This window comes from Capra hircus, chromosome 1 (assembly GCF_001704415.2).
Source record: "Capra hircus breed San Clemente chromosome 1, ASM170441v1, whole genome shotgun sequence".
Classification (NCBI taxonomy): Eukaryota; Metazoa; Chordata; class Mammalia; order Artiodactyla; family Bovidae; genus Capra; species Capra hircus.
In genome coordinates, this window is record NC_030808.1 from 2,032,545 (window position 1) to 2,057,511 (window position 24,967).

Sequence of the window (24,967 nt, forward strand, 5' to 3'; positions counted from 1 at the left end):
AGAGAACAGCAACATCTCTTGGAGGATTTTTCTTTTCCTGATGTGCAAAACCTAATGCCATTTTGATGAGATTTCCTGATGGGGTGAAATGCCTGGCCTGCCAAGAGGTCTCGAGTGCTCAAAAGTGCCCCGGGGAGCGTTTTAAAAAGAGGCAACAAGATCTCCAGTCAAAACAAATCCAATGAGACTGATTGAAATGAAGACCCATGGGGCCTGTTCCACTGAGGTGCCTCTGAATTACGGCGCTCTGGAGAGGGACAGGTCCAGAGTCCACAGGCTCTGGCTAGAAGTCATTCTCAAATTGCAGACGTATACTAAGACCCAGTTCTTGCTCTGTAACTCGCAGTGGAGTTAGGGAGACGGATACATCACCATTCACTTCTCAAATGCTTGCAGGCTGGCTCTCAGTCTCAGGCAGCGTATTGATGGACGGCCCCCGGGGGGGATACCAGATAAGGAGCTGCCATCTCAGACTTAGAACTGGGTGAAGGCAATCAGCAAATCAACAAATAAATAAGTTCAAGCGTTTCAACTAGTGAGTGCAGAGAGGATAAGAAAATGCTGAACTCTGCTGCTCTGGACCCCAGACGAGTTCAATTAAGGGAGAGAGACGACTATAATAAGTAGTTGAAGATGGGAGCCCTCTCGGGGTAAGTATACGTGTGTGAATTTATCTGTCTCGGCCAACTAGTTATGAGGATAAATTATGTGGACCAAGAAGTGGAGACAAAAGGGCTTCCCTGTGGTCCAGTGGTTAAGAATCTGCCTTGCAGTGCAAAGCACACCAATTCGATCCCTGATCCAGGAAGATTCCACGTGCTGCAGGGTAACCAAGTCAATGTGCCACAACTATGGAACCCACTCGCTGCAACCACCGAAGCCCGAGTGTCCTGGGGCCTGCTTTCTGCAATGAGAAGCCTGTGCACCACAACTAGAGAGTAGCCCCCACCCACAGCAATGAGAGAAAGCCCTTGCTCAGCAACAACTACCCAGCACAGCTAAATTAAATATTTAAATTTTAAAGAAGGAAACGCAGGTAAGAACGAAGAAAGCATATGCAGCACTGTGTAAAGCAGTATTTCCCTGTGTGTGCCTAGTGGGACACCATCCTCAAGGCAAGACTAGATGTTGGGTGAGTGAACCTTCTGCGGCCAAATAATTTGTGGGCCAGTCATCTGGCACGAAGTGGGTGAAAGGGGCTCAGAATGGGGACCAGCAGACTGAGGCACGTTGTTCATTAAGTTCTGAATGGGAGGGGCAGCATACGGTAGCAAGAGAGAGGAGGAAAATTAGCAATAGGGACGTTTGAAGGGGAGACGCCAAGACGCAGCGTGGAAAGCCGGATGATGGCGGCGATATAACAGAAGCCAGGAAGCCGGGAGGAGAGGTAGTCTGGCGGCAGAGGAAAAGGGGATTAGGGGATCTAACCTGCTTGAGAACCTTCAATGCATTGCTGCACTGTGCGTATGTCTGAGGCAGAGCCATCCTTGCTTGGAGGATTCTTGGAGACTGATAAAGAGGGAAAGCTAAGAGGGCCCTCCAAATTGTACCATTTGTGCATTTAAAGGGGTCTTAGACACATGGCTCTTGGGGATGGAAACCCCTTGGGACACTCCACAAGGTTGTTGTTGGGGACCCCGGTAAAGCTTCAGAGTCAAGCTCTTCCAACCCCCTAAGGCAGCTCAGGCCATTCAGGGCAACACTATGCATGGGCAAGGGCTTCAAATACTGAGCCAGAGTCTACAACTCCTACCCATCAGCTGTGGGACCAGCCAGTCCTGTCCCCACTCACCTCGGTGTGCAGTAATTCTCGCTCTGACCCTCATACGTAAAGCTGAAGAGTCTGGCACTTAAACAAAATGATTTTTCCCGCAGGTGTTTTTTTTTTTTTTTTTTTTTTTTGATACTCAATCCATATAGTAGACTTCCCTAGTGGCTCAAATGGTAAAGAACCTGCCTGCAATGCAGGAGACTCAGGTTTGATCCCTGGGTCAGTATGATCCCCTGGAGAAGGGAATGGCAACCCACTCCAGTATTCTTGCCTGGAAAATGCCATGGACAGAGGAGCTTGGAGGGCTACAGTCCAAGAGGTCACAAAGAGTCAACACAACTCAGCAACGAAACAACAACAACAAACTGAATATTTGACCAAATTCACCCCAGATTTCCACTTCTTTCGGAGAAGTTTATCATCAACAAAAACAGTCATAAATCTGTAAAGAAGACCCAGCTCTCTATCCAGCATCTCTTACCTATAAAACATGGATAATAATAGACCCTACCTCTCAGGTCGTATCAGGGTCAGATGAACTAAGCCACAGAAAGTACTGAACGCCATGCCTGGCATAATCTTAGTACTTGATAAATGTGACCTATTGGTTCATCACAAAACTTTTTAAAAACAAGAGATAAAAAGCTACAATTATTTGTGTATCCTACTGCCAAATAATAACGGAAATCTACATAATAGTCCTACACAGTACATTTGAAAAGGGAAACCAGACTGAGCATCTTAATCCCCCTCCCCTAGAGTTTTCATACATGTTTAATATCTGGATAAGGAAAATCTAGCCCCTTTGACATTTCGGAAGGATGTGAGAATACCAAGGGAGAAAAGTGGAATGTGGTGTATAAACCTCCGTAATCCCACAGAATTAGTAGAAGTTTCAAAACACGTTCAGAATTTCCTGATGTGTCTTTTGAAACATGGCCCAGGGGCTTTCTCGCTTCTCCCTGGCCGACATGGGGCCCCCAAGAACCACAGAGAGTTTGAAAGAAAGTAACGAGATGTTGGGATGAAGGAGGGCAACACGCGTGCATGCTCAGTTACTCATTCATGTCCGACTCTTTGGTCGGATTCCCATGGACCATAGCCCACCAGGCTCCTCTGTCTGTGGGATAATACTGGATATGGGTTGCCATTTCTTCCTCCAGGGGATTTTCCAGACCCAGAGATCGAACGCACATCTCCTGCATTGCAAGCAGATTCTTTACCACTGAGTCACGAGGAAAGCCCAAAGGAGGGCAACAAGAAATAAAATTCAAGGCTTCCAAACAGAGAGAAATAAGGGTGAGTCACCAACGGATGCAAGCAAATCCAGAGACACTGACTAGGTGGAATACTCTGATGTCAAAAGAGAAAGAAAAAGTGCACCAGAAGGGTAGCTGGAAGAAGAGAGGAAGAGGTCCCGGGAAATGTAGAAGTGGAATCTTTGGGATTAAACCAGGGGCCGGGGGACATCCCTGATGGTCCAGTGGTTAAGAACTTGCTGTGCAATGCAGGGGACTCGGGTTCAGTCCTTGGTCAGGGAACTAAGATCCCACATGCCAAAGGGCAACTAAGCCTGTGGGCCACAGCTAGAGACCCCATGTGCTCAACTACTTAGCCTGCACTCTACTGCCCTTGCGACACAACCAAGACCCAACACAGCAAAGTAAGTAAGTGAAAATAATTTTTTTAAAAATTAGGAGCCAAGTAGTGGTCCTTATACTTAGTCTAATACACAAAAATACTCGTTGGAGGGAAAGCTAGGGTATCACTTGGCATCTCTGAAAGGAAAGACAGAGGGACTCAGCTCCCTGGAGAAGTCAACCAGCAACTTTAACAAGACACAAGAGACAAAGTAACTGGCAGAGCTCTGGTGTGGGGGAGGGTGTGAATACTGGTTCTCAAGGGGCTGGTGGGCAGCTCATATTATACCGGAGTGAAGCTGAGAGAACCTTCAGCTGACATGCCTTGCTTCCGTGTGATTCTTCAAGAAAGAAACTGCCTTATAAAAATTAAAAATAATTCTCTGCCTAAAAGCAATAGCCTTTGACATTTCAGTATCAGCTTTCAGTACAACCTCCAATTTAAGGTCTTAAAAATAGAGTGGGAACAGATCCATCCATTTGGAAAATCAGGAAGTTCACTACTACTCCATTATATGGTCTGTGTTCAGCAAAAGATTATTTTCTTATGGATTTTAAGAATACCCTCCCCCTTTTCCTTTCTTCCCTCTTCTTCTAAATGTGCGTGCTAGCTCCCAAAACAAAAAGTCTTGGATTTTGTAACTGAAAAATCTCTGAAGCTAAAGAAAGTTTCTCTTCTAAAAGTCAATGTGCATGTAACCTGAGGAATCCCTCCTCCCTCGCCTAGCTTTTAAAAATGCTTTGCCAAAACCCTTTGGGGAACTCGAGGCTTTTTAGGGCGTAAGCCACCTCATCTCTTTGCATGGCCTTGCAATGAACCTTTCTCTGCTCAAAAAAAAAAAAAAAAAAAAGTCAAAAGCTCTAAACTACCCAAAAGAAGTCATCAGGCTGTTCTTTCTGTCTGTTTCTCCTGCCATCTTTCATTTGAAGGGAGTCTGAATGGAGACAAAATGCTATCCTTCCAGATTTGAGTCCTGGAAGTAGCTGGTGGTGTCTGGTGTACTTTTACAAAACAGTTTTGGGGACTAAAATGAATTCTCCAGCTCTTCCTCCTGAAAGCCTAGGTCTACACAGGGATAGAAGAGCTGGAAACAAGACGGCGCCCCTCAGCCAACTTGTCTACCCAAAAGGAAAGCACTGGGGCAGATTTTTCCCACTCAGTGTGCCTGGGAAGATGGTCTGGATATGTTGTACAGGGCACTCAACTAAGCACCAGGTCTTCACACAAATGCTTCCCCCACTCCAGATTGCCCCATGAGAGCCAAGAGCAGCTTTGGTGAAAAAAATGTTGTATTCTCAATCTCCAGGAGACAGAACTCTCCATTCCCCTTTTCTCTACCCTTAGAGACTCTCCAAAGTTCTCTAGAGAGCACTGTAATATTTTGAAAATCAAGTTAGTTTTGATTCTTTTCATCTAAAAAGTATATCTGCATTCAAGTTTTTTTTTTAATTAGCATATATGCCACTTTGAGGAAAAGCCAGTCAACAATAAAAAAAGGTTCATTGCAACAGAATGAACATTTAGTTTTTGCCTCTGAAACTTCAAAATTCATTGGAGATAAAGATATAGATATTTCATTCATATGGATTAAAGGGAAGAAGTGAATTATTTTAGAGATATTCGTATATGGTCCAAATACAAAAACACTGACCATTGAAAATAATGGGAATTCCCCAAGATGTTGCTGTTGTTCAGTCACTAAATCGTATTCTGACTCTGTGACCCCATGGACTGCAGCACGCCAGGCTCCTCTGTCCTCCGCTATCTCCCAGAGTTTGCTCAAATTTATGTCCATTAAGTCAGTGATGCTATCTAACCATCTCATCCTCTGTCACCTCCTTCTCCTCCTGCCCTCATTCTTTCCCAGCATCAGGGTCTCTTTCAATGAGTCAGTTCTTCGCATCAGGTGGCCAAAGTACTGGAGCTTCAGCTTCAGCATCAGTCTTTCCAATGAATAGTCAGGGTTGATTTCCTTTAGGATTGATTGGTTTGATCTCCTTGTTGTTCAAGGACTGTCAAGAGTCTTCTCCAGCACCACAATTTGAAAGCATCAGTTCATCAGTACTCATAATTAAGACCCTATAAATATTGCTTATTGCTGAGACAACTTGTATTATTATATGTAATAGGATGTTAAAAATGGGCCTTCCCCCCCTTTTTTTTCCTCTCTCAATTTAGGCTGAATCTTCAGGATGATAAATGCTGCTGATTCTTATATCCCAAAGTGAGACCTGAGCCTTCCTGAGCAGGACTTGCAATGGAGAATCTTCTTTATGGTCAAACTCTCACATCTGTACAAGACTACTGGAAAAATCCTAACATTGACTAAATAGACCTTTGTTGGAAAAGGGAAGTCTCTGCTTTTTAATATGCTTTGTAGGATGGTCATAGCTTTCCTTCCAAGGAACAAGCATCTTTTAATTCATGGCTGCAGTCACCGTCCACATGCTCACCATTTTCCATTCCCATTGTTAGTTTCTGATTCAATAGAGGAGGAGTCTCCTAGGGGCCCCATTGGTGGGGAAGAGTTTTCATTCCCACAGTTTCCTTGAATGACAAGCTGGTTTTCTTCCTGAACCAGTATCAGAAGTCTTAAAGAAAGGCCCCATCTACCTGTCAAGGTCACAAAAGAAAACAAAAGCACGTCTGGAGATGGGAGCCTGCTTTTGGTTTTGGAAGTGGACTCTGCCTTCTGTTGTTGTTTCAGAGCTATAAAGAGGAATGCTCTGTAATAACAGTGTCTGACCCAGGGAGAAAATTGGTCCCACTTTCACTCTTTTTCTAAACAGCCTTTCAAATTAAATTCTCTTTGGGCTTTCCATTTCCAGCGCTGCCAGCCAAGTTGTGGGCACCAAATAGAAACCTACCCAGCGTCTCAGACACAACACCCCAAAGTGGTGGGAAATTCATCTCTTAAAGAAGGCTCTGAAGTTGTGTTTTCTCCAAGATTAAGAGCAGAAGGAATCAGGCTTTTCATACCTTCCTGCCTTTGCTCAACTGTTCCCTCTGCCTGGAAATTTTCTCCTCCTCTTCTCCCCCTGACAAACTACCTCATCCCTCAGAAGTAGATTCAACTCTCCTCCGATGACTCTCTTTAAAAAAAAAAAAATTTATGTGGACCATTTTTTAAGTCTTTATTGAATTTTTTGTTACAATACTTCTCTGTTTTATGTTTTGGTTTCTTGGCTATGAGCCCTGTGGGATCTTACCTCACCAACCAGGGGCTGAACCTGGACCCCATGTATTGAATGGTGACATCTCAACCACTGAACTGCCAGGGAAGTCCCTGATGCCTTCTTGAATTTAACCTACCTGAGCAACCACATTTGTTCTCTGCACAGTGTCTCCTGACATGCTCTATTGGTTTAAAGGTGAGACTTCTAGGTTACCTATAAGCAAGTGTCTTAGCCTGACTACCATAACCCGAAGGGGTGGTTTAACCACCAGAAGTTAATTTTCTCACAATTCTAGAGGCTAGAAGTCTGGATCAGGATGCCAGCATGGTCAAGTTCCACTGAGGTTTTTTTTCCTGGCTTGTAGACAGACACCTCGGAGAAGGAAATGGCAACCCACTCCAGTTTTCTTGCCTAGAGAATCCCGTGGACAGAGGAGGTTGGTGGCCTGCTGTCCATAGGGTTGCACAGAGTTGGACACAGCTGAAGCACCTTAGCATGCATGCATGCGTTGGAGAAGGAAATGGCAACCCACTCCAGTGTTCTTGCCTGGAGAATCCCAGGGACGGGGAGCCTGGTGGGCTGCCGTCTATGGGGTCGCACAGAGTCGGACACGACTGATGTGACTTAGCAGCAGTAGCAGTAGCTAGCCACCTTCTCTCTGCGTCCTCACATTTGAGAGACTAAGCAAGCTCTTCTCAAAAGAACACCAATGCCATCATGAAGTCTCCACCCTCAAGACCTCCCAAAGGCTCCGTCTCTGAATACCATCACATTGGGAGTGAGTGCTTTAACATATGCATTTGGGGGAGATACCATTCAATCTGCAGCAGAACATGTTTTTGCACACGTGCTCAGTCGTGTCCAGTTCTTTGCGACCCCATGGCCTCTAGCTCGCCAGGTTCCTCTTGTCTATCTACAGAATTTTCCAGGCAAGAATACTGGAATGGGTTGCCATTTCTTACTCCAGAGGATCTTCCTGATCCAGGGATCAAACTGGCATCTCCCGAGTCTCTAGCATTACAGGCAGATTGTAGATAGCAGTAGATAAGTGTGTTCCATTTGTTTAAATAACCACAAATTCCACGTTACTCTTTCCATCAAGGAGTAGAAAATATCTCTCCTCCTGACCCTGGGCTTGGCTATTGGGCCATCTGTTTTGCCCAAATAGACACGAACAAATGTGACTCAGAGGCCTCTTCAAAAGTATTTCTGCAGCAAGGCTTACCCTCTCTTACTCCAGAGACTTTTCCACCATCATGTAAACGAACTTCTACATACTGGGGGTTTTCTTTGCTTTCTGGGTTTCATATAGCCAATAATGCATTGCCTATAGGGCACAGCAAGGACTGAGACTTCTGTTTTATGGTTTGACCATCTGCTGCCCTCTCTTGGGGGGCCTGACGGAGGCTTACAGTCCACTGGGGGCGGGGATGAGGGGTAGCCGAGACTTCAGCTTGTCCAGTTCATCCGTCAGGTAGCGCACTGGACTTCATAAAGGAAATATTTCACACTTGGGAAGAGACTGGCTCTTGGGATCTGGACCGGTCAGTTCTCACTCACCTTTGACCTTTCCTGAGAGGGCAGAGTTTGCATAACAGAAATTTATCATCTCACAATTCTGGAGGCTCGGAGTCTGAGCTGAAGGTGTCAGCAGGGTTGGTATTCCCTGCGGGCAGTGAGGGAGGGTCTGCTTCCCGCGGCCCCCGAGCCTCTGCTGGTTTGCTGGCCATCTGGGGTTCCTTGACGCAGATGGGTCACCCAGGTCCCTGCCTTCATCGTCGCATGGCCTTCTCCCTGTGTCTCCCTAGATCTAAATCTCCCCTTTATATGAGGACACAGTCCTATTGGAACAGAGCCCATCCTAATGATTTCATTCAACTCATTCAAGACCCCATCTCTAAGTAAGGTCATATTCTGAGGTCCTGGGGGTTAGGACTCCCATATGTCTTTCTCTGGAGAGACACAGTCAACCCATAACATTTCGTTGTGCATCTGTTTACAACTGTCCCATAGCCTCTCCCTTCCTTTAGGGCAAAATTCACACCCCTTCCCACTCCTTCCCACGCTACGGCCTACACACATCCTGTTCTGTCCTGCCTGGAGCCTCTGCCCACATCTTCTTCCTCTCATAGCTGATTCTTCTCATCCTCAGATTCGGCTTTGAGGTCTTCTCAAGAGGCCACCCCCATCCTTGTTCCCTGCAGCCCTCCCACTTCCTCCAGAGAGGCTACTGCAGTGAATTTATAGCTTTTTAAAAAACTGCCTGCCTGCCCCACTAGAATCCTACAAGAGGAAGAGCAACATGGCAGAAGCAGTAGAGGGTGACGATTAAAGGCAGAACTCTAGAGGCAAACCACCTTGGCCCATCCTGGCCCCATCACCCATCAGCTGTGTTATCTGGGCGAGTGTCTACAGCTCTTCACGCCCCAGTGTCCTCATCTGCAAACTGGGACAACACAGCATTCGACCGAAGACTTCTGAAGCAGACGAGATGAGATGAGCTGAAACACACAAAGCCCTTGAACACTGCCCGACACTCGGAGGGAGGTACGCAAGGGTTAATCACGATCATTACAGGAGCTGGACAGACTGTTGTGCGCTCGGAATTCAGCCCAGTGCCTGGCTGCACAAATATGTGCCGAATGAACAAATCTCTCATAAGCCAGCGTGTGGCTCACGAGGCTTCCTATTGTTTTTTAAGCTTTAGTTTATAGCAACCCTGTGAATGAGGTGTGGATCATGGGGGTCTCATCCCCCTGGGGAATGTTCCAGGGAGTCAGCTAACACAGAGTTGCTTTGGGAAAACCTGGTTTCTAGAAAGAGTAAAACATGGTCTTTGGTGGCTGATCAAGGGTGAGAATTTATTCCACCTCGACTCCCCATGTTGGGGACCAAAACAAAGGACTCAGGGGGCTGGGGTATCTGGTCTACCTGGACATCCCCCATGGGCCTCCAGAGTGTTGCCAGGATCAACTGGAAGCCCAGAGTCTGTAAATTACATAGTCACTTAACAAAGCCTTTCGTGTACATTGCTTGACAGCATTATGACCAAGAATGAGGCCTGATGAGAGCTTTCAAGAGACCTTCAGTTGCACATCATCATCTTGAAAAAAAGAAAGAAAAATGCAATTAAGTGGAAGTTAGCAGAGAAGTGCCCCACTGCCCCAGACACAGTCCTGCCAGCAACAAGGGTGGAAGAGGGAGGCGCAGGTCTGGGCATCCTAGTCTCAGGGCATCTCTGCTTCTTCTGCAGTTTCTTCTGAAGCTTCACCTCTGCCTGGATGGAGCCACTGGACGGATGTGGACACAGCAGGTGGCAATGGCCCAAGCCCCTTTATTTTAATCCCAGGGCCCCAAAACTAAGAAGGGGAGCATCTAAAATGGTCACTAAACGTGGATTCCTTTCCAGGGTCCAGGGACTCAGAAGAAGGGACAGGAACAAAGACTGAGCTTAACACTGACCTAGGATCCTTCTGCAGTCTGTGCTTTTCATTAAAAGTTAATTTTTACTTGACTATAGTTGCTTTACAACGTTGCATCAGTTTCTACTGTACAGCAAAATGAATTAGCTATATGTACACATATATCCCCTCTTTTCTGGATCTCCTTCCCATTCAGGTCACCACAGGGCATTAAGCAGGGTACCCTGTGCTGTACTCTAGGTTCCCATCAGTTGTCTATTTTATACACAGCATCACGTGGCACTGCTGCTGCTGCTGCTGAGTCGCTTCAGTCGTGTCCGACTCTGTGCGACCCCACAGACGGCAGCCCACCAGGCTCCCCCGTCCCTGGGATTCTCCAGGCAAGAACACTGGAGTGGGTTGCCATTTCCTTCTCCAATGCACGAAAGTGAAAAGTGAAAGGGAAGTCGCTCAGTCGTGTCCGACTCTTAGCGACCCCATGGACTGCAGCCTACCAGGCTCCTCCATCCACGGGAGTTTCCAGGCAGGAGGACTGGAGTGGGCTGCCGTTGCCTTCGCACTAATAGTAAAGAATACCCCTCCCAGTGCAGGAGATGCAGCCTACCCAGGTTCGATCCCAGGGTAGGTAAGATTCCCTGAAGAGGGGCATGGCAGCCCATTCCAGTATTCTTGCCTGGAGGATCCCACGGACAGAGGAGCCTGGCCAGCTACAGTCCATGGGGGTTGCAAAGAGTAGGACGTGACTGAGCAACTGACACACGCACCCATCAGTCGTGTGTAAGTGTCAATCCCAATCTGCCAATCCATCCCGCTCCCCCTTTCTCCCTTAAGTGTCCATACGCTTCATTTCCCTTTGTATTTCTCCACACAAGGTAAAGAATCAGTCTCCGTCTTAGTGCTCCCAGGAGAGGCCCCAGGCAGTCATAAGGCCAGGTGGTCTCCTACAGCTCTGACAGCCACAGGCTCCTTCCTTCCTTCCACCAGCAGTTCCAGACTTTGTGGAGATGCCTGTTTTGTTAGTCATGGGCCAGAAAGGGTCCCACTATACAGGCCGAGCTTCGTCACCATGACGACCAGTGATGGCACTGTACTGTCCAGCCCCTTCGAGAGCAGGACCCCAGGAGCAAACCGTCACATCTTTTCCAAGCTCTTTCCCTTTGATCACTGTCACCCGGCCCAGTCCCTATCACCGCAGTTCTGTGACACCCCTGAACCCCTGGTCTTTCAGACTACCCATTGTCCACATGGTTTTTTTTGGGTTTTTTTTTTGGGAGGGAGGGGGTTTGTTGTTTCATTTCGTTTTGTTTTTTGTTTCACAAACTATTCCTCTCAAAGCTTTCCATTTAGCATAAATACATTCCCTAAATGCTGAGGAAAGAGAGTGATTACAGACTCAGACTTTCATATCCACCCATTCATACATGCGTACGTGCGTGCTCAGTCACTTAGTCATGTCTGACTCTTTGCAACCCCACACAGACTGTAGACTGTCAGGTGGCTCCTCTGCCCCAGGCAAGAATAGCGGAGTGGGTTGCCGTTTCTTCCTCCAGGGGATCTTCCCGACCAAGGGATTGAACCCGCATCTCCTGTGGCTCCTGCACTGGCAGATGGGTTCTTTACCGCTGAGCCATCTGGGAAGCCCCCATTCATACATAAATAACTATTATGGGCAGATGACATGCCAGATACTTACGAGGGCATGAATGGATTTCACCTACGTATTGACTAATCCACTGAGGTTGGCTGCCTGGAGGACTGTGTTGAGAAGGATTCTGAGGCCCGTCTGGGCACAGCATAGAGATTCTGTGAGTAGCAATGCTGGTAACATCACCCAGGGCACCTCAAAAAGGAAGCACCCTTTGCCTCTGCTCCCTACTACCACTCCCCTGCCCCAGGGGACCGCAGTGAGTCAGCTGTACAAAGCACCCTCTGCACACGGCACCCTCTGCACTCAGGCACCCTCTGCACACGGCACCCTCTGCACACGGCACCCTCTGCACACAGCACCTTCTGCACATGGCACCTGCTGCACACGGCAGCCCTCTCACGTTCTCTGGAGAACTGGGAGGAACCCGGAGCTCAGTCTGAGGCTTGAAGAGCCCTGAGGGCTGAGCGCAGCTCCCCAGCCTACAGGCTGAGTGGCCCTGGGCCCCACTAACCACCAAGCCACCCTCCTGTCTGCGTGAAAAAGGGTAATAGACGGCCTCACAGGTGGTCCTGAGGATCAAAGGAAACAGCGGACTCAGCCTCAGCAACGGAGGCTGACCCTCACTAACATCTCACCCCCCGGCTGAATGAGCTGAGCTGCGCTTCCAAGGAGAGCTGGCCCTTTCTTGAACGTTCAGGGGATTCTGGTGCCCTCGGATTCTCATTTCGTCTCTGGTTCCTCTGAATAACCTCCAACCAGAGCTTCTGCAATCCCCTCACTCACTCACATTCTTGTTTGCTTCCTCTGCCGCTTTAGCGCTGACTCTCTAGCTTCTGGGGCTTCCCTGGTGGCTCAGACGCTAAAGAGTCTGCCTGCAACGCGGGAAACCTGGGTTCGATCCCTGGGTAGGGAAGATCCCTGAAGGAGGAAATGGCAACCCACCCCGTATTCTTGCTTGGAGAATCCCATGCACAGAGGAGCCTGGCAGGCTATAATCCATAAGTGCATGCGAAGTCACTTCAGTCACATCCGACTCTTTGTGACCCCAAGTAGCCCGCCAGGCTCCTCTGTCCATGGGATTCTCCAGGCAAGAACACTGGAGAGGGTTGCCATTCCCTCCTCCAGGGGATCCTCCCCACTACTAACACTTTCACTCTCTCCAGCCTCTGTTCGCCTGGTCGAAATGCCTGTCCTGCCCTCCGCCCCTCCCTTCTCTCCTTCTTCTCCCTCCTCCCTCCCTCTGCCCTTCCTTCCCTCCTTCCTTCCTTCTCCCTCTCCAGCCCAGGCTCCATGCCGTGTGCCAGGCACCCCCAGAACAAGAGACGCTCTCCACAGTGGCGACACTGACCAATACCGGAACGTGGAGCTGGACGGGCCATTCGAAGAGCTGGGAAACAGCATTCCAGAGGAAAGCACCACTGAGTGCTGGCCGGGGCCAGGGGTGGGGTGGGAGGTGGAGCAAAACAGATGAAGGGATTCAAAGGTACAAACTTCCGGTTAGAAAATAAATAAGTCACGGAGGTGTGATGTACAGCATAGGGAATATAGTCTAGCACGACAGTAACTCCGTACGGTGACAGATGGTTCCTAGACTTCCTGCGCTGGTCAGTTCGCAATATATATAAATGTCAGATCACCGTGTTGTGCACCTGAAACTAACATGATATTGTACGTCAACTACACGTCAGGGAAAGACACAGCGACTGCAAAGCCCAGAGGCGGGGAAGACAAAACAGAAGGCAACGTGTGTGAAGAACCGTGAGCAGCTGGGGAGGGGCGGGGGGAGTGGGCGAAGAGGCAGGAGAGGTGGGCTGACCCTCAGTGAGGTGCAGGGCCAGGGCCGAGGCTGGGATTTACGCTGGGATTTACGCCGGTGCTGATGGAAAGCAGGGAAGGACACGAGTGACTCATGAAACCAAAAATCATCTTGGCAAGTGCTTGGTTGTTTTCTTCTCCCCCCTGCACCTTGTGGAATTTAAATTTAGGGCCTCTTGGAGCAGTCGGTGGGAAATTGACAGAAAGAACAGCGGTGGAAAGTGGAACCCCAAAGAATCACTGTGTATATATCCCAGAGCTGATAATCCACGCTCATTAAACACTCAAAGGTTATCTCCTCAGAAACGGACCATGCAGACAGTAGGAGGGAGATAGGTCATAAGAGAGCCGTTTTAGAAGCTCAGTAACTCACATGGACCAGACATCGATTTTGGGGCCGTATTTCTTCCTGGCAAGGAGTTCGGGAGCGGCGTATGCGGGACTGCCACACTGCGTGCTGAACGGGTCGGAATGGCCCAGGATCCCTGCACAGTTGCTCAAACCAAAGTCTGCGAAGAGGAGGACAAAACCGGCTCAGATGTAGAAAACCGTGGACGCAAACAAGGAGGGAGGTTGGCGGCAGGCAGCGGGAAAGGAAACATTCTCTGGGGCTAACACATCATTTCGCATCCACCAGGAAACTCAGCAGCTGTGAACTGTAACCTCTGGATATGGGTCTCAAGACAGAAGAATGTCAGGCGGTGGTTCCCTGGCCGAACTGGAAATATTTTCTAGCTGGGCCTCACAGTCAAATCCAGTGAGAGCTAAAAAGTATGCTGAACCAAAACATATTTTCATCAACTCTTGGGTTATGAGTCATCCAGGAAAACAAGACAGGCTTGCTTGCTTTCGAGGACTCAGGCAGGAGGAGAAAACGAGCCAACAGTCGTTGGAGTCAGCCTGCTGGCTTCCAAGTGGCCAAGGGGGTAAGAGGCGAAGGAAGACCGATATTCTCTGGCGGGTGTTGGTATCACCCCAGATGACACGCGATCCCACCCGATAGAGTTGACTTTTTGCAGCTGAATGTTTTCCTTGCATGCAAGTCTCTTAAAAAAGAATGTTCCCAATGCACGAGGCAACATATGGTGATTTGAAGAGAGGGGGAAGAATACACCCAGTGATTTAGACAATGCCGAGCGTTGGCTGGAAAAAAAAAAAAAAATGCCAGAAAAATAGCAATGAGAAGTAGACTAAATGGCCTCCTAGCAAGGATCCATTGCTTGGATCCTGGGTGATTAAGGCAGGGGGGCAGAAGAAAGAAGCACTCAGTGCATCTAAAGCCGCGCTGGGCCCATTATGCCCTCTGTGTTCTGTCTACTTTTGATTTTATAGATAGGGCAGCTGACAGATCATTAGGGAGCAATTAGCGTCTGGGCCTCATCTGATATCATTCCTCAAACTTTGTTGAGTGGAGAATTAAGATCATGCCTCCTCCTTTGAACTTCAGTGTAAATATTTATGGTTCTGGTCCCCAAAGAGAAGACTCGGCCCACCGGGCTCAGACAGAAAGGGGCTGTGGTCCGAGACAGGCTCCACATCGAGAGAGAGAAAAAATCCTTGCACTTTCTCAACTGGCAGGACATACATCTAACTTCTTGTTTTCCTTCACACTAACACGTCTCCACCTGCAAAGCCATGGCTCTTGTGAAAGCTGTAGAGAAGCTCATGAAAGAAAAAACCCGCTGGGAGCCGGGAAGGCAGAGTTGTGAGTCCATGAAGTTACTCACACACCACGGGTCAAGATGCACCACAAACATTCCCCCCTACGATCGTTGGGTTAAGCTGTACAATGAAAGAGCATTTCTAAATAGAACCTCATCCAGGCAGAAAACACATCAAGGCTCTGAAGGTCACCCAAACTCTTCAGCTGAAGGTTGGAATGAAAAATCAGAACCCAAATCGGGATGGGCAAACCCACCAGGAGCGCTGCCTGTTCACACACGACTCTTCTTTTGTTTGGAGAGTTTTGTTTTCTCTCTCTTAACCTCTCTCCTCCTGCCTTCCTCTGCTCCCTACTCATCCACTCCCGCCTTCACAAACAGGAGAACAAAAGGGCCCTATTTGCTTTCCCTTCAGCCCAGCTTGCACTAGGAGGCCCATGGCTCTCTTGGATTCGTGTTTTAGGAGGAGATCTCTGTTCTAGAGACTCTGAGGGCCCCTGTTCTCAGGGCTCTACTCTGTAGTGTCACTGAAGTGGGAGAACTGGGAGGTGGGTCAGGAGTAGAAAAATGATTCTGAGCTTTCAGTCGAACGGCCATTCAAAATTCGCTGGTGGCCCAGTGGTTGAGACTTCACCTTCCAGTGCAGGGGCTGCAGGCTCAATCCCGGGTCAGGGATCTACAGTCCCACATGCCTTGTGGCCAAAACGCCAAAGCATAAAAGAGAAAGCAACACTGTCCATGGGATCGCAAGAGTCGGACACGTGCTAACGATGAAACCACCACCACCACCACCACCACCGACAGGGTAACAAATTCAATAAAGATTTTAATAAACGGTCCACATCATTAAAAAAAAAAAAAATCTCTAAAAAGAAAAAAAATTTCCCAAGGGAAATTTAAGGAGAAAATCAATGCGTACAGAGCACCCACTATGGTAAGATGGAGAGACAGCACCTTAGAATAAACATATTAACTGGGCCAACATTTTAAGAATAATTTTATAAATAGTTATGTTAGAGGCCAAGTCTCCTGAGAACCCATGAACTCAAAGTCTCACTTCCTGATCTCCGAGGGTTCCATTATCTCCTTCAATTTACTCCCTCAGCTCTTGATTTGGGGCTACAACTAAGTGCTTGATCTTAAAAGAGGGCAGGGATGGGGAGGGGGGAAATAAGAGACCAGATTCCTCACTTGCTCCCAGGCAAGCTTGTGAACACTGGCGTCTTGCCTTGTCTTAAGCACACTTTCAAAAAGATAAATGAGCAGAGGTCTGTGGGACAGAGAAGATAAAATCTACATTTTAAGTGACTTATGTAGACCTGGCCAAAAGGGTTTAATGTAAAATATATTGTGGAGAAATAACTAGTGTGTTTCACATGCACAACTGTAATTATTAAAATTCACACATACGCCTATAATTAGAATTGTGAAACTAGGGGGAAGTTCACCTCCCAGTAATGTCACACGGGTCTGCCTCAATTAGATTTGGTATACACATAAGCCAATTACCACTCAGTTTTCTGAGAGTTATGAAATGAATCTCAAAAAACACCCAAATAAAGCTGTCTTGGATAACTAACATGCAAAATCATTTTAAGTTGTGGCTGTTACCCTTTATGATTATACTAAACTAAAAACATTAGACTGCTTTCTTTTTTAAAAAAGGGGGAAAGGACCCTAATTAAATCAAATCTTATTCCAGTTAATTCTAGTTAACTTGAACTGTGGCTTACATGGCTTAAGTAAATTTATTTATATCAGATTATTTCAAAGAAAGAGAAACTGTTAAGAGAAAATGGTAATAGCCATAATCAACCTTTGAATAAACAACTAGGTAATTCCTTTGAAGAAAAGGTTCAAAGGGCTTTCAAGTTGCAAGAGGGCAGCTGTAGGGATGTTTGATCCAAATTGCCTAACTCAAAAGCAAGAAAACACCTAGGATACTGAGCTTTCTTTGCCTCAAACATCTCCCCTCTTCTCCCACCTACTCTGTATGAAAAAAAATGAGGAAATGCAGATTCTGCTAAACAAAATACAGTTCCCAGTTGCCCTCTGGGATGGCATACTGTCTCTTTCCATTCACATGTACGTTAGGGCTGTTTGGTTTAGTGGGTCAGGAGAGAATAGGCGCCAAGTGAGAAGTGCTAACAAAGGGACACCCAGTTATGAAAGCCTCCTTTGCAGCTGTTTTGGGAATTCTGGTTCCTGACCCCTGGTTTCTGACACGGCCCACTGTGTCCAGACGAGCTACGATGCCTGCCTGGGTACCAGTTCAGAAGCTGCCAAGCTGAGAGGTGATGACTCTGCCTAAAATGGTCCTGGTATCTAAAGGGTGCCCCCACCCATCTCAAGGGCTCTAATCTAAGTCTGCCGTGTCTTCATCTTATTTGTACAGGTCTCCTCTAAGAGGGTTTATTATGTGGCCAGTGTGTGTGCTCATGCGTGCCCAACTGTGTGCTGCCCCACGGGCTCCTCTGTCAGGGGATTCTCCAGGCAAGAACACTGGAGCGGGTTGCCATTTCCTCCTCCAAGGGATCTTCCCAACCCAGGGATCAAACCTGCATCTCCTGCACTGCGGTCAGATTCGTTACCGCTGAGCTACTGGGGAAGCCCGGCCAAGGTGTGAGCTGCTTGCAAATGCACCCACTATCTACAGAGACTGGTTCTTCCAGAATCTTCTCAGCAGCGGAAAGGTCTGTGCTTTTCAGCACTCTCCACTCTCACTGATGATTGTCTAGGGCTATCGCTTGAAGAGAAAGAAGCGAAAACACACACAGGGGCAGAGAGAGAGGCAAAGTGAAGGGCAGAAACAGCATGCGGATGCTGGGCAGGTGAGGGGACCACCTGGCGGTGGCCTACACTGTGCTGGGGTCGCCGGCCTCGGCACAGACAATGCGCAGGGGAGTGAAGTGCTCTAATTCATACCATAATGGACACCCAGCCTTCACACCGCCTGCTCTCTTACACACTCTGCAGCTTCAGGGCAACGCTGTGACTGTTCCCCACACGTTTTCCAAAAACAAGTGCCAGGTCACCCTTTCAGGGAACCCACAAGAAATCTCCTTGCCTCCATTCCTCAACCCCCACTCCCAGCAGGACGTGCCTTTGTTTAATACTGCAGACCTCGGAAACCAGGAGCAAAAAGACATCCTGCAGACATTCCAGAGTCTGCCTTGTTTAAGGCTGTTGCACCCGGCTCTCAGGACAACTCAAGCGCAATAGTAAAACAATCTGATTTAAGGAGAAAAAAAAATTATTTGATCATCCAAGAATCTTCTAAGAATACATCCTAACACATTTGAGTCAGTTCTAACGAAGTGGATGAACCTAGCGCCCATTATACAGAGTGAAGTAAGTCAGAAAGAGGACACATACCATATATTAATGCATATTATGCGGAATCTAGAAAGATGGTACCAACAATCCTACGTGCAGGGCAGCAAAGGAGACACAGATGGAAAGAATAGACTTTTGGACTCAGTGGGAGAAGGAGAGGGTGGGCTGACTTGAGAGAACAGCACTGAAACATATATAATACCAGACGTAAAAAGGATAACCAGTGTAAGTTTGATGTGTGACACAGGGCACCCAAAGCTGGTGCTCTGTGACAAGTTGGAGGGATTGGGTGGGGGTGGGGGAGGCTCAAGATGCAGGGGACACCTGTGTGCCTACGGCCAATCCCTCTTGCTCTCTGGCAAGAACCACAATATTGTAATTATCCTCCAATTAAAATAAATAAAACCCAAATACATCCTATAAAATCCCTGGGGCGGGCAGGGGGGGAGGATTGGTTTCCTCTTAATGGTTAATGTCCTAATAATGGGTGTATTTATCAACACCTGTCACTGATGCTTAATCACCCAGCCAAGAGGCCTGGAGTCCCTGGCAGCCTCTTGCCTGTTATTGGGTTGGAAGCCATCTGGGATCCCAAGGAATATAACTGGTCATTTGAATGATGTGTTTTAGAGAGTCTGGAGATGGTTTTCAGCATTTGCGAAACAAAATTTCCTTCTTGGGTACAAAAGCTTAAATTCACAAAGGTCTGTTGATCCTTCTCTTTTCTTCTAATAGAAAGTCTTTTCAAGCCCTCGAGGCAGAAGAAATTACTTGTACATGGGGTGAGAAAAGAAAGAAAGGAGTAAAAGATGAGGCTAACGTCTGGATGGAGACATGATGCCCTATAATTTTGCCAAGAGCAACCACACAGGTAAACAAAAGTCGAATATTTCTGGAGAAGAAGCCATGGGGTGAATTCGCTTACAGACCCTTAGTGGTGAATCAGTTATGATTCACTCCACCCTGGAATTTCCTCCTGATTAGCACAGACCTCTAAAGCAGCCCTCTGTTTCACTCTGTACCATCATCCGGTACGACAAGGCTAAAGCAAAGACATTAAAAAGAGGAGGTAAGCTGCATTCCCTCTTATTTCTGTGCCCCTACATTCACTGAAAAGTGGAATAAAGCGTGGTCAATCTAATAGCAGCATCTTTGAACCAAACTATGTTCCCCTTTTCTTAAGAAGATTTCAGGTGAATTCAAGTAAAAAGAACCCCTCCACAAGTTCAGCTCCATCTGAATGAACAGAGAAGCAAAAGTCTGAAGATTCCTAAGAACATGTTTTATGTTTAAATTATTCAAAACCAGGCTTAGATGTTGCAGGTAAAAGGAGATGAGCTAGAAGTATTGTCTGGGGATTAGAAACAGACCATGGTAATTTTCAAAGTCAGAAATAAATAACTGAGAATTGACAACACAGCATTTAAAGGATAATCATGCTTTAAAAAAAAAAGTCATACCTATCAGCTTGATATTATTGTCTTCATCTAGCAGCAAGTTTTCTATCTTCAAGTCTCTGAAACAAACAAAACCATACAACATTTCAGATAAGCACTTGAAACAGTGGAATAACATTTTGCTTCCGACAGGAAACGAACAGTTGAGAGCCACTTTGAACCAACCCAGAAGGCTTGCTGCCAAAACTCACACAATCAATAAGTAAATATTTATGAAACATGATATACGTAATTGCTGCAGAGTCAAAAAGCTAAAGGATTTCAGAGAAGACAGAGAGCAAGGAGGGCAGAACCAATCAGTTTCCAAAAGAAGTGGGGCCAGAGCTGAAACTTGGAAGTTAATAAAACCAGGAGACAGTAGAAGACATCATTCAAGACAGGCACTGCCAGGACAGCTGAGAAAATACAAATGTGACCATGTTTTTGTGAGATGGTGAGCAAAACCAGCCAGAGTAAGGAATGTTCAGGCAAACAGTTTCTTTTTTTTCCCTCTTAATTGAAAATATGATTATCAGTCCTACAACCTCCATGCTTGGAGCCCAAGTGAAGTGAAAGTCACTCAGTCATGTCTGCCTCTGTGACCCCCCTGGACTACACAGTCCATGGAATTCTCCAAGCCAGAGTACTGGAGTGTGTAGCCTTTCCCTTCTCCAGGGGGTCTTCCCAACCCAGAGATAGAATCCAGGCCTCCCACATTGCAGGCGGATTCTTTACCAGCTGAGCTACCAGGGAAGCCCAAGAGTCATCCACATATTGGCAAGGGATGATAAACTATTTAGCAAGTAGCTATTACGGTGGACAGAAAAATAGACCCCAAAAATGTCAGGGTTCTAATCCTCGGATATGTAAACATTACATAACCAAAGAGAATTAAGTTTGCAGATGGGATGAAGATTGCTAATCAGACGATGAGCGGCTTTTGACCATGGACACTGAGATAACTTGGGAGGTGGGAGGGAGACACATGCTCCTGGTCATGCCGAGTATGAGGGGTTGGTGGTATCTGTACAAGCTGTCAGCCCCTTGAAGGTATAAAACATTCTGCCTTGCTTACCACTCTGCCCCAGTACCTTTGCACATTCCATAACCCAGTAAATACCAATGAAACTACATTATTAAAGAGATCACTTGGGATTCCAGAAGAAAAACACGTGGGTGAAGGTATGAGCCATCTATGTCAGTGATCATGAGCACCTTAAGTTGCAACCTGTCAGCTCAGACACACCATGAACATTAAATGTGTGAGCATATAGTTCCCTTCTATATATACACAAAATGCTTTTTTCCATTGTTTTGAAACACAGCATTCTTGGTCCAGCTTTTATGTTCACACTTCTGAACACAGACATAGCCACAAGAGTTATTTTTGTCCTCTTATCTCTATTGTTAGGACTAGAAGATTGTGGTCATGATAAACAAAAATGGTGACTGATAGCACTTCTTGGAAGTGCAGAGATGAGGGGAACAGCACTTGCTAGAACTCTGGAGGCCCAGGGGGCCAAAGTGCCCCATCTGTGTCCCATCTCCTGGGGACAGGGGTTTACAACTTGGTCCCAGCACTGCCACTTCATCCCGTCTTCCAAGAGTGGCCAGAAATCTGGATTCAATCCCAGGTTTTCAACGCTGGCAACAAATTCACAATAACAACCACAGCGCATGGGCCAACCTTACAGGCAAGATCCAGCCTACAGACTCCCGATTTTCAACCTCAGTAAGGGAGGAAGCTGAGCCTTCAAAGGACATGAGACGCCCAGGGAGAGGGCAGAAAATGAGGCGCCAACATGCTGGCAGGAACAAGGACCTTCAGAGCCAGCTAAGAAGGAACAGTCAGGCAAGTGTTAGCATAGGAATGACAAAAGGGGAGCACTTCAAGATGACAAGAGTTAAGGAGTCGAGTGCAGGAAAAGGGGAGCTCCAAACAGCCACCACTGGATTTCAAAACTGGAATCCTTGACCCATGACTCGTAGCCTTAAGGCTGAATACCTGAATGAGAAGGGAGACTGTGTTGAACCGAGCAGGTGGGGAAGGTAAATAGATAGTCCCCAGTGCACACGCGGGCTTCCCAGGTGGCTCACTGGTAAAGAATCCGCCTGCAGTGCAGGAGACTCGAGTTCAACTCCTGGATCAGGAAGATTCCCTGGAGAAGGGAACGGCAACCCACTCCAGTATTCTTGCCTGGGGAATCCCATGGACAGAGGAACTTGGCTGGCTACAGTCCATGGGGTCTCAGAAGAGTCGGACACGACTTAGCAGTTCAACAACAACAAATCCATACACATTCACCAATGGGAAGAACTGTATACATGCCCTTTGATTCAAATAAAACCATACATTCAAAAAACTGTACCAGTCTTTAAAAGATGTCACCTATGTCCAAATGCAGGGTAACCCCCCCCCCCCACTACCACCATATAAGGCGATCCTCCTCACTTTTCCAATAGGAAGACTCTGCCCCTTGGAAGGTTTTTTGAAAAACACAAATATATAACTTTTAGAAATGCACTGAAATGATCAAATGACTATTGACACTATTTATCTATGAAGCTGCACCATCCTATTTCAGAACATATACTATCTTCTTAACATAATTACTTTAGAAATATTGTTCCCACGCCCTCATATCTTATTGAAACAATTTCATTCAGGCTTGTGGCAGGCAAGAGCAGGAGTCTCCAGTGTAACACGACCTTTCAATTGAGATAAAGTCCATTCGAATCTGTATGTGATGTACTTGTTGGAAATATTATCCCAAGCCATTTAAATAATAAGAGCCCATTTAAAATCTCTATAAATTATCCACTGAGTCAATTGATTTTAGAGTGGACTCACAAACTCTCACCACTGTGAGTCATATCCCTGTAGCAGCTGTTATTAAAGCCACGCAAAATGCTGTCACCTCCCTTTCCACTGGTTCCCTCAGACTTCTAGAGTTTCCAAGGCCATCGGTGAGTCAGGTCAAGGTTAACTAGCATTTTGCTGTTGAAAATAATGGAGATTGTGCCCTGATACTATGAGAGACTTTGCAAGCATTCTGTAAGGCACTTCTTCCTTCCTGAAAATGATAGACTATGTCTTACCCTTATATTCAAGCATATATGGTAATTCCCAGCCACTTGCATGGACTCACAAAACAATGTGCCAACAACGGTCCAAACTGTGAATTCTGTGAAAACTGATTATAAAGCAGCAGCACTATTTTAATCTAAAAGAGGGCCACAGTTTATTTCCAGCAAAATTAAACCTCTTTCCCTGGGAAGCATGGAAGCCACACGAAGGCATTAAAGGAGAAATTTGGTTCAGAACAAATATTATGAAGAAAAACAGCTTAAAGAGGTGAGGTCAAAGAATGCAATTGCCAAGAATAATAAAACTAAGCTGGATAACTCCAGGGCCACAAAAGACCAAGGAACAACCAACCACAGTGATTAAAAGAACAATATAAATGAAAGGCTAAAATTAAGAGAAGATGCAGAAGAGAAAAAAAAAAGGCCCACTTTTAAAATAGGAGAAATGTCATAAAACCAGAAAGTATTAAAATGTAATTATTACGCTCAGTCATGTCCAACTCTTTGAGACCTCATGGTCTGTAGCCCACCAGGCTCCTCTGTCCATGGGATTCTCCAGGCAAGAAAGAATACAGGAGTGGGTAGCCATTTCCTTCTCTAGAGGATCCTCCCAACCCAGTGACTGAACTTGGAACGTTAAATGCATGTTTCTAAGTAAAAGAAGGTTGTCTGAATAAACTATGATTCCAACTCTATGACCTTCTGAAAGACTGTAGATTTAAAAAATGTTCACAACTTAAAAGTTGACAGTTATGTTTTAATCGGCAGGAATTTTTAGGACTTCAAGCCCAGGAGGAAATATCTCAAATAACCCTGAAGGAACTGCTCCAAGGAGGTGAGGAGGAGAGCTAGGTTATGTAGAAGTTTTGCAACAAAGGCAGGTAGTCTGAACGTCAAAAATTATTATAAATTAAAGAAAACCAGCTGGTCGAAAGATTATTATAAATTAAAGAAAACCAGCTGTCCCAAGTTAAGGAATTTAGCACCTTGCAGCGTATGGTAAGAAGCAAGAGTCTGGCCTCACTGAACTCATTCCTTTGATGTGCACTTCTGCTCTCAGGGGCCAGGATCCTGTATTTTCACTTCTTGAGGGTCCTCAGGGCTCACTGCGGGGAGTGGCTATGGTCTGATGGCTACTAGATGGCAGGTATTCTTTCCTTCCTGGGTTCCCTCAGGGCTTACCAGCTCACCATTTATGGTGGCTGCAATTACTGATGACCGTGATATCCTTTGCTTAGTGATATGGCAGGAAATATTCCATTTCTCAAGAGAAAACTACAGACAAGGAGAAGATCACCAGTTGCCTAAGGTTGCAGAAGGAGGGCTAGAACGCACAGGTAGAACACATTATTTTAGGGCGGCAAATTTATCCTGTATGGACTTCCCTGCCTGCGAATGCAGGAGACTCAGGTTTGATCCCTAGGTCAGGAAGATCCCTTAGAGAAGGAAATGGCAACCCACTCCAGTATTCTTGCTGGATAATCCCAAGGACAGAGGAGCCTGGTAGGCTACAGAGCACAGAGTCACAAAGAGCCAGATATGACTTAACAACTAAACAACAGCAAACCATTCTGCACACTACAGTGGTGGCCAGATGGCACCACGCATCTGCGAAATTCATACAGTGTACAACACAAAGAACATCCTCATGGACTATGTGCCCTGAAGAACCCGAATGTAGACTGTGTACATTGGTTATCAATAATGTGTCAATACTGATTCAGCGATTGTAGCCAATGTCCTATACTATCACAAGATAGCAACAATAGGGAAAACACATGGAAGGGAAGTGGGAACTCTAGTTCTGCATGATTTTTCTGTAAACCTAAAACTCCTTTAAAAAATTAAGTCTATTAACTTTTTAAGTAACACTTGGGTATTTTCCCCTTCCTATAAGATCAGTACTAGGAATGGTATGAGGATGTTTCCTGTGAAGCATCCTTACCACCTGAAGTTAATTATGAGTCCATTCAG

General features: G+C 46.5%; 1 protein-coding gene across 1 annotated transcript in view; it reads right to left on the bottom strand.

Annotated features, from left to right (window-relative positions):
- The window catches only part of HUNK (hormonally up-regulated Neu-associated kinase), a 133,419-nt gene that overhangs the window by 52,251 nt on the left and 56,201 nt on the right, over nt 1–24,967 (bottom strand). The window contains exons 3-4 of the mRNA XM_018048110.1: nt 19,931–19,986; nt 13,847–13,982 (exon numbers count right to left, since the gene is read on the bottom strand). Of these exons, the coding sequence (XP_017903599.1) occupies nt 13,847–13,982; nt 19,931–19,986 (192 nt within the window). The remainder of the gene's footprint in view (nt 1–13,846; nt 13,983–19,930; nt 19,987–24,967) is intronic.